Source organism: Impatiens glandulifera, chromosome 6 (assembly GCF_907164915.1).
Source record: "Impatiens glandulifera chromosome 6, dImpGla2.1, whole genome shotgun sequence".
In the NCBI taxonomy this organism is placed as follows: Eukaryota; Viridiplantae; Streptophyta; class Magnoliopsida; order Ericales; family Balsaminaceae; genus Impatiens; species Impatiens glandulifera.
In genome coordinates this window covers 19,962,027-19,971,600 of record NC_061867.1, presented here as the reverse complement: position 1 = coordinate 19,971,600, position 9,574 = coordinate 19,962,027, and the positions used below count along the sequence as shown (strand labels likewise).

General features: G+C 30.6%; 1 protein-coding gene across 1 annotated transcript; it reads left to right on the top strand.

Moving 5' to 3' along the window:
* The first annotated feature begins 7,725 nt into the window (after positions 1-7,725).
* LOC124941774 (scopoletin 8-hydroxylase-like) lies at positions 7,726-9,135 on the top strand. Its single transcript, XM_047482125.1, has 3 exons — positions 7,726-8,237; positions 8,323-8,662; positions 8,820-9,135. The coding sequence occupies exons 1-3, from the start codon at positions 7,726-7,728 to the stop codon at positions 9,078-9,080; spliced, it is 1,113 nt and encodes a 370-aa protein (XP_047338081.1). The 3' UTR covers positions 9,081-9,135.
* The last annotated feature ends 439 nt before the right edge of the window (positions 9,136-9,574 follow it).

Sequence of the window (9,574 nt, the reverse complement as noted above, 5' to 3'; positions counted from 1 at the left end):
ATAGATCATAAAGTAAATGGAATCACAAACTTTAAATCCAATGTCTATCAAACCCTAAAACGACAACATAATCCAAGAAAAGAATAATATAGATTCTTTGATTATCAGATTCAACTAAGAAAATGATTAAAGCTCAAGCTTAAGTTCTTCGTTGTGATCAGAAAAGTAATGGAGAACGTATGACGTGACCAACACAGATATGTTTATGATTCTGTTATACCCATATCTCCAAACTCACCAAAACATAAAGAAACCAGAGCCTTCAGTATGTTGTTCTTTCTAAACCTAGAAAATATAAAGTTGCATATACGAAACAACCGTCGAAAATCTACAACGAATTTTCAACACTAATATTTTCTACGGAATTTTTGACAAACTAAATAAAACTCCGACACTAAACATTTTCGTCGTAAATTTAATCCAAAATATAGTATTAATTAATTGACGGATTTTCCTACGGAAATTTATCTTTAAATTTATGGACGATTATTGATCATAGGTAAATATTTTTATTTATTGTGATGAAGTTTTTTTCATTTAGTAATATTTCCGACGATTTATGTTTTTCGTGGATTAAACTGTCGCGATCGCCTTCACATATTTTCGACGCTAACTAAACGTCGATAATTATTCGTCGCTAATTAGATGTTTTTTTTAAGTGTTATGACAATAAATATTCATGAGAATATGGATCTTCTTTAGGTGGAATTACTTAAGGTTTGGAATTAAGAGAAAAAGCAATGGGGAGATGCCAACAAAAATGGGTCAAATTTCTTGATTGAAATTCAAAATTTGTTCTTGCAAGTGTAATTAGATTACAAATGGGAAGGATATTTATAGGCAATTTACTAAATTTATATGAGCATACTTATAATTATTACTCGTATAGAAAACTAAGAAACTAAGAAAAATTATTTTTATTAATTTTAATATTAAACTATTTACAACTTTATTTTATTTTTAAAAATTGTTTAAAATAATTAAAACAATTAAAGTTGAATAGACTCATCAATATCCAACCTTTGGAGTCGGCCCGGTTGTCGGAGTCAAGCTGGAGAAGAGATTATTCTTGATGCAAAAAAAATGAGATTCTTCCCTCATTTATAGTTTCATTATAAAAGAAGAAGTAAAGCAGACATGGCTGAAAAGTAATGCAATCAATCCATATATATTTATTTCCTTAATATATTTATAATATATTAATTTTATCTCTCCATATATTATTTTTTTTCTCTCAATATTATATAATAATATATATTATTTATTTTTATTTATATTATATATAATATAATAATATATTATTATTTTTTCTTTCGTAACCATTTTATATCACTAAATCTAATTATATTATATTCGCATTTTTTATCTTTAATATTTTAAAATTTTTATCTTTAATTTTACCCTAACTTAATTTTAAAAATCATCTTTTTGAGATTACATTTTAATACTCTTAAATTATTATTTTTATTTGTTTATTCTTATATTTATCTTCCTAATATGTTAGCAATTTAAAATATCTATCTTATTTTTTTCATCATAAAAACAGCATACACAATATATCACAAATATTATCAAATTAGACTTTAAAAACACCAAAAACATATCAATACGATAGTTTGTTCCCTCCATAAAAGTCATTTTTTTATCACGAGAATAAGAAGGAATTATTAAATAAATGTTATATTATTGTAAATCGTAAAAGTCACAAGAGAATCTAGGACTTACTTATTTGTGTATTATGGATTGATGACTAGTATATGGAGTCTTTTATAGAGTATGACTGAGATTTATTAGGTGATGTTTTAGTCATTGGTAATTGGTCAAAATTTTAGATTGAGGCGGTTGATATGGCAATGCATATTTGGGGTACTATTCCGATTATTTTCGGGTGGATTATCGGATTTTAGAGAAATAATCGAACTTTCAATAATCTTACTCATCTAATTTATATCATTTATAATTATATTATTAGGATAATTTTTAATATTCGTTCCGGAAAGCCTATAAAATCGGTCGAAGAGCTAATCAATCTTCTCGAAGACCTACGAATTCGATAATGTACTGACAGTGTGTTTTTATTATTTTCTTATTTTAATGTTTTGTAATTTTTTATTTTTTTTTAATATCATATTTTTTTTTATCGTTTTTAATATATTCGAATATTTTTAAAATAATAATAATAATGCAGAGGAGGAACACATTCCAATAGAAGTTGACCTCAATTTTGTTATTTTCTGTCAAACTTAAAAAAAAAACATATAACAGTAGGTCATTCTTGACCAGTTTCTGTTAACTGGTAAGGGTAGATTCTAAGTCACCATAAAAGGCAATTTTACGTACTCACAAATAACCATTTATTATCATTAAATTGAACGTGAGTATCACTTGGATCATCATGGCACCTTTTCAAGATAGATATTATAAATTTTCATTTTTAGAATTTTGTAAAATGATTTATATAACCTAAAACATATGTGAACTAATATTTCTTCTTATATTAATATTATAATGTGATTAAATTATCAGGGTCCGGCATTAGGGTGAGTCAGCAAACCCACCACGGATTAGCCTATTTATTTAAAATATATAAAAGTTTAGTAAAATTAACTATATTTAAAAAAATAAGGTGTTTAGCATAATAGTTAAAGATAAAAACTAAAAAAGAATTATTTAGTTATGAGTTTATTAACCGTTTATTAAATCTCACTAAAAACATGTTTTACGCTTCCTTATTGAATTATTTGTTCTTAGAGGAAAAAAGAGAGAGCGTCGATTTGGTGAGGGGCAGTTTGGGTCGGTCATTCGCGATTAAGTGCAAATCTTAAACCGCTTCCTACAATTTATTTGGTTTAGGAGTTTGGGTCGATCATCCGCGATTAAGTGCAAATCTTAAATCGCTTCGTACAATCTATTTGGTTTAGCATTTTCTTTCATTTTTTCGTGCCGAATCAATCAATAAGTAAATTTGATTTTCTTGCTCAACCCTAATTTATATAAGTATCTTTCTCTTCGTACTAGGGGTGAGCAAACGGGTAAACCCAACCCGTATTACCAAACCCATATTCAACCCAAATTAAATTTACCCAACCCATAATTCAACCCATATTATTTATTAATATGGGTTGAGTATGGGTTGGGTTGAGTATGGGTTGGCTAACCCAAATTATTTTATTTATATTTTTTATTTAACATGTATTTGACTCATTTAACATATTTTTATTCGTTTAACACGTTTTTGACATTTTTAATACGTTTTTCACACGTTTACACGTTTTTGACACGTTTAACACGTTTTTGGCACGTTTAACACATTTTTGACACGTTGAACACGTTTTTCATGTTTTTGGCATGTTTAACACGTTTAACATGTTTGACACGTTTTTTTACGTTTTCGACACGTTTAACACATTTTGACACATTTTTGACACGTTTTGACACGTTTAACATGTCTTTCACATTTTTGATACGTTTCACACGTTTTCATGTTTTTGGCACGTTTTGACACGTTTAACACGTTTTCCACGTTTTCACGTTTTTGACACGTTTTGACACGTTTTCGACACGTTTAATACGTTTTTCACATTATTGACATGTTTCACACGTTTTTCACATTTTTGGCACGTTTAACACGTTTTGACACGTTTAGCACGTTTTCCACGTTTTGAGACGTTTAACACGTTTTTGACATGTTTTTCACATTTTCGACACGTTTAATACGTTTTCGACACGTTTAATACGTTTTCACACACTCAACACGTTTAACACATTTGACACGTTGAACACGTTTTTCATGTTTTTGGCATGTTTAACACGTTTAACACGTTTGACACGTTTGACACGTTTTTGACACGTTTTTTAACGTTTTCGACACGTTTAACACATTTTGACACATTTTTGACACGTTTAACACGTTTAACACGTTTTGACACGTTTAACGTGTCTTTCACATTTTTGACACGTTTTCACGTTTTCACGTTTTTGGCACGTTTTGACACGTTTAACACGTTTTCCACGTTTTTGACACCTTTTGACACGTTTTCACGTTTTTGACACGTTTTGACACGTTTTCACGTTTTCGACACGTTTAATACGTTTTTCACATTATTGACATGTTTCACACGTTTTTCACATTTTTGGCACGTTTAACACGTTTTGACACGTTTAGCACGTTTTCCACGTTTTGAGACGTTTAACACGTTTTTGACACGTTTTTCACATTTTCGACACGTTTAATACGTTTTCGACACGTTTAATACGTTTTCACACACTCAACACGTTTAACACATTTGACACGTTGGACACTATTTTCATGTTTTGACATCTTTAACACGTTTTTAACACGTTTGACACATTTTTCACGATTACGACACATTTTGACACATTTTTGGCACGTTTAACACGTTTTGACATGTTTAACATATTTTTCACGTTTAACACGTTTGTAACATGTTTAACATGTTTTTCATACGTTTTTCATATTTTTGGCATGTTTAACACGTTTTGACACATATTCCACGTTTTTGGCACGTTTAACACGTTTTCCACGTTTTTGGCACGTTTAACACGTTTTTAGCATATTTTGATATGTTTACCACGTTTTTGACACGTTTAACATGTTTTTCACATTTTTGACACGTTTAATACGTTTTCACATGTTTGACACGTTTTCACATCAAACGTGTGAAAACATATTAAACGTGTCAAAAATGCCAAAAACGTGTTAAACGTGACAAAAACGTGTTAAAACTTATCAAAACGTGTTAACGTGCAAAAAAATATGTTAAACATGTCAAAAATATGTTAAATGTGTAAAACGTGTTAAAATGTCAAAAACGTGTTAAACGTGCCAAAAACGTAAAAATGTGTTTAACGTGTGAAAAACATGTTTTTAAGTGTGAACGTGTTAAAAATATTTAAAACGTGTTAAACGTGTGAAAAACATGTTACATATATAAAAAAACGTGTTAAAATGTCAAAAACGTGTTAAACGTGACAAAAAACGTGAAAATCGTGTTAAACTTATCAAAAACGTGTTAAATATGTTTAAAACGTGTTAAACGTGCCAAAAACGTAAAAAAACGTGTTAAACTTGTCAAAACCGCGTTAAACGTATTAAACATGTCAAAAACGTGTTCAACGTAACAAAAACGTGAAAAACGTGTTATTAGTGTGAAAATGTGTTAAACATGTCAAAAACGTGATAAACGTGTCAAAAACGTAAAAACGTGTCAAAATGTGAAAACGTGTTAAACGTGTGAAAAACGTGTTAAACGTGTGAAAAACGTGTTAAACGTGTGAAAAACATGTTATAAGTTAAACGTGTTAAAAAAATTATAAACGTGTTATATGCGTAGAAAACATGTTAAACGTGTGAAAAATATGTTAAACATGTCAAAAACGTGTTCGATTTAAAGTTGGAAGATGATTAGTTTATATTGAATTAATAATAGAGAATTAAACTAAATTTATATAATTTGGGTAATTTGGGTAACCCTAACCCAACCCAAATTAAACTCAACCCATACTCAACCCAACCCACATTAACCAACCCAAATTAATATTTTGGGTTTGGTTAGGGTTGGGTTTGGGTAAACTCATATTATGCTCACCCCTACTTCGTACAATGAAATTGAGAGGTTGTTACCTTTATAATTTCCTTGTATCACCTCACTTATTAAAGATTATGTTTTCCTAAATAAAATTTATGATCTATACTTCCAATGAAATTAATTAATAACAATAACAGTAACAATAACAATAATATAGTTTACACTTCAAACTTATCACCAGCCCTAAAAATATTAAATATTATATACAAAAGAGCCGTCCATAATAGACTATATAAACATAATCAATGAAAACAATCACACAATTTGAAGAGTCCAAAACTCAACAGTAACCCTATAGAATAAGAAAAAAAATAAAAAAAACTCCTTTTTCTTTAGAATTATTTATTACAATATATAAATTTCTCACCATATCACCTCTATTCATATAAATCAAAATATTAACAAATTAACAAATTAACTTTTGTTTAGTAATCAGATTCAAATTCAATCATATTTCCAAACTTAGAGTAATTTTTAAATAACTGACATTTAAATTATTCAAAATACAATAAATAAACAATATTCTTAAACAAAAACAAGTTTAATAAATTTGTATTACTTTACAACAAAATGTAAAAAAGAAATATTAAATAGTGTATAGTTTTGGTGAGAAAACGGCAATGTGGGTTCTCATGAATTCTTCCTTCTGACGCGCAGGGTAGTGGGGGAAGTGGAATTTGACCTCTTCTTTTCTATTTTAATTTTATTTTAATTTTAATTTTAATTTTAATTTTAATTTTAATTATTTGACCTCTTCAACTTCAAGATTCAGGAAATCATTTTGGTTAATTTTCCACTTTACAAAGATATATTGGGCCGGTTGGGTCCCATAATTTGGTCATCAACACCTCACTTGTTACCAGCTTACTATATTGTTGTATATAATTAGTTTATAAACTTACAACAACAAAGTAAGTTTGTTTGTCCACAATAAAAAAGTTTGTAAAAGATTTGAAAAGATTGGTTGGTTGGTTTTACCTTAAATCGGTACAAAATAAAGGTTTATCATAAGTTATTCAGATAGAACTAAAAAGTTTATGATGAGAAAATAAATATCAAATTCTCATCCACACACAAAAACTCAAATTTTTTGAGTAAAACCTAGATAATCATCATATTTGTAACAAAAACTAACCGGATCTAAAGTATTGGGACATTAATATAGGTTGGTTTAATTCATATTTATTTTATTGAAAGCAATATTCAGGTCGAGTTCGGGTTGAGTGATACTTGAATCTAATTTATTTAATAATTCGTATCAAAATCCTTAACATTAACTTTATTTGTTTATTTGTAAATTATCCAAATTTGACCCGATTGAACTGACTCAATTCGAATATAATTTGATTTAACCATATAAAATCAATATCATATTTCTCTATTTAAGATTAAATTAACATCTTCACAATAAAAATAGAAATAAGAAGAAATGTTGACGAGTTTATTTTGGGTCATTTCAAGTCTACTTTATATTGATCTATTTTTTAATCGGGTTAAACGGGTTATTACGATTTCAACCCGAATCTAAAAATATATGATTAAAACCTGATTTTTTTATGCTTAGGTCGTATTTTCGTGTTGGGTCATAAATTGTCTGCCCTAGATTTATCTTTGTAAACTCTATAACAAATATTAAATGCCAAAATAAGAATATAATAGCTCATTTAAGATTTTCAATTTAAACAGAAGTGTTTACCCATTTAGGTCTCATTAATTTTCAGCATATATTGACATCCATCCAATATTACATGATAATTTAATAATAAAATAATTAATTGAAATGTAAATAGTTATATAGTAGTAACTAATAATAAGAACATAAATAAATATTGATATTACTTATGTCCGTCGGTGTAAACGCGGATGCTCTTGAGGGGAAATAACACGCATTGGATAATGATTAATTGATGTTGTGTGTATTAAGTCTCATTGAATAATATTAAAGATTCAAGTTAAGCCCACCACCATAGTGGGAAAATAATCCCATTTTTTCCTTTTTCTTACTAAAATAGTTCTATTTAAGGGACCTTCCTCTTCTATATGCTCCCACACCACATCTCTTCCCATAATCTAACTCTTTTTCTCTCTAAATTCTCCTTTTCTCGAAAGACTTAGCATGGCTCCAAGCTTTGATAATGTCGACGGCACCTCCTCATTGTTCGAATTCGTCGTAAAAGATGGTAACGGCATCAAAGGACTCGTTGATTCTGGTATAACTGTTGTTCCCGACAGATACGTTCAGCCTCAATGTGAACGCATCCCACTTGATCACAAAGTCGACCCTTTTGTCTTCCGGCCCATTGACCTGTCGGGACTTGATGGGCCGGAACGAGACAATGTTGTTAAGGCTATTGCGGATGCAGCAGAGACGGTCGGGTTCTTCCAAGTGGTGAACCATGGGATACCCTTGAAGGTGCTCGAAGAGTTAAAGGAAACTGCACATGGTTTTTTTAACCAAGAAGCTAAGAAAAAGGCGGTTTATTTGAAAGGGTCGAGTGTAAGTCCATTGGTGAAGTATGGGACTAGTTTTGCCCCGGAAAAAGAGAGAGCTTTGGAATGGAAGGATTATCTAAGCATGACATATACTAATGATCAAGAAGCTCTTGAGCAATGGCCTAACCAATGCAAGTTAGTGATTTTGATCATTTTACTATAATCATCTTGTTTTTATTAGTTCTATAATTTCAAAGAATTAATTGTTTCAATTTGATAGGGAGGTGGCTTTGGAATACTTGAATGCTTCAACGAAAATGGCGAGGAAACTAATTGAGGTGTTAATAGGCCATCTTGGGGCGAAGCTAGACGAGGAAAAGTTAGATGGGTTGATTGGGCTTAAGATGGTCAACATGAACTTCTACCCGGCCTGCCCTAACCCGGAACTCACCGTGGGAGTGGGACGCCACTCCGACATGGGAACACTAACCGTGCTTCTTCAAGATGGCATCGGCGGTTTGTATGTGAAGCTCGAGAATGAGACTAATGCTGAGAAGCAGTGGATTGAGATTCCACCAGTTGACGGAGCACTCGTTATCAATATTGGCGATGCATTACAGGTATAACTAGTTAAGAGGACGAGTTCTCAAGTTTAATTTTCAATAAAAAAAAAAATTGAAATTGTATATGAATTATGGGGCAATGACAATACAATGTTATGATAGACTTTGGTAATTGATCAAAAAAATTATATTCTCAATCTCTTTTTGTCTATAGATATTGAGCAACGGGAGATACAAGAGCGCGGAGCATAGAGTGAGGACTACAAGTAAGGAATCGAGAGTATCTGTTCCGGTGTTCGTAGTGCCATTAGCAGTGGAGAACATTGGACCATTACCGGAGATTGTAGAACTCGACGGGGTTGCTCGCTACAACAAGGTATTGTATGGAGATTACATAAACAATTTTTTTGCCAAAGCCCACCAAGGAAAGAAGTCGCTTGATTTTGCTCGAGTGCAATGCTTGTCCAAGCAATGAGAAGAAAAATGAGAAGATTCATCAAAGTGTTTACTCCCCCTAGGAATGACCTATATTCTTCAATGTTCAAACCTAGTGGGAATTAATCATAAATATTTAAAATATAGAATACTAACTAACTACTAATGGAAGGGAAGGGTTGTTTCTACTTCCAGCTTATCTTTTGAGGTGCAAACATTGATCATTGTTGTTTGCACTTAATAACACTATACATGTGAAAATCGTTTGTTTCAAATAAAATTAATGTTTTCAATGTCCTAGATTAGATAATTTATAGTATACATGATGAATTTCTAGCGACCACAAACAATCACTTCTCAAACTCTCTCTCATCTCCGCCGTTCTTATCGAGTTCATCCATTTATCGACGTTTTCTTCCATGACGTTTTGACCAAACATGCATATGATTAATTGATCTCCCTGAACTCAATTCAAACTCCGCTTCCAAATTAAAGAATACAATCCCTTTATTTGCTAGCACTATTGAGATCCAA

Coding starts and splice junctions, on each gene's coding strand:
- LOC124941774 (XM_047482125.1), top strand. CDS start 7,726: ATGGCTCCAAGCTTTGATAATGTCGACGGCACCTCCTCATTGTTCGAA. Junction 8,238..8,322: donor CAATGGCCTAACCAATGCAA/GTTAGTGATTTT, acceptor TCAATTTGATAG/GGAGGTGGCTTTGGAATACT. Junction 8,663..8,819: donor ATATTGGCGATGCATTACAG/GTATAACTAGTT, acceptor TTTTGTCTATAG/ATATTGAGCAACGGGAGATA.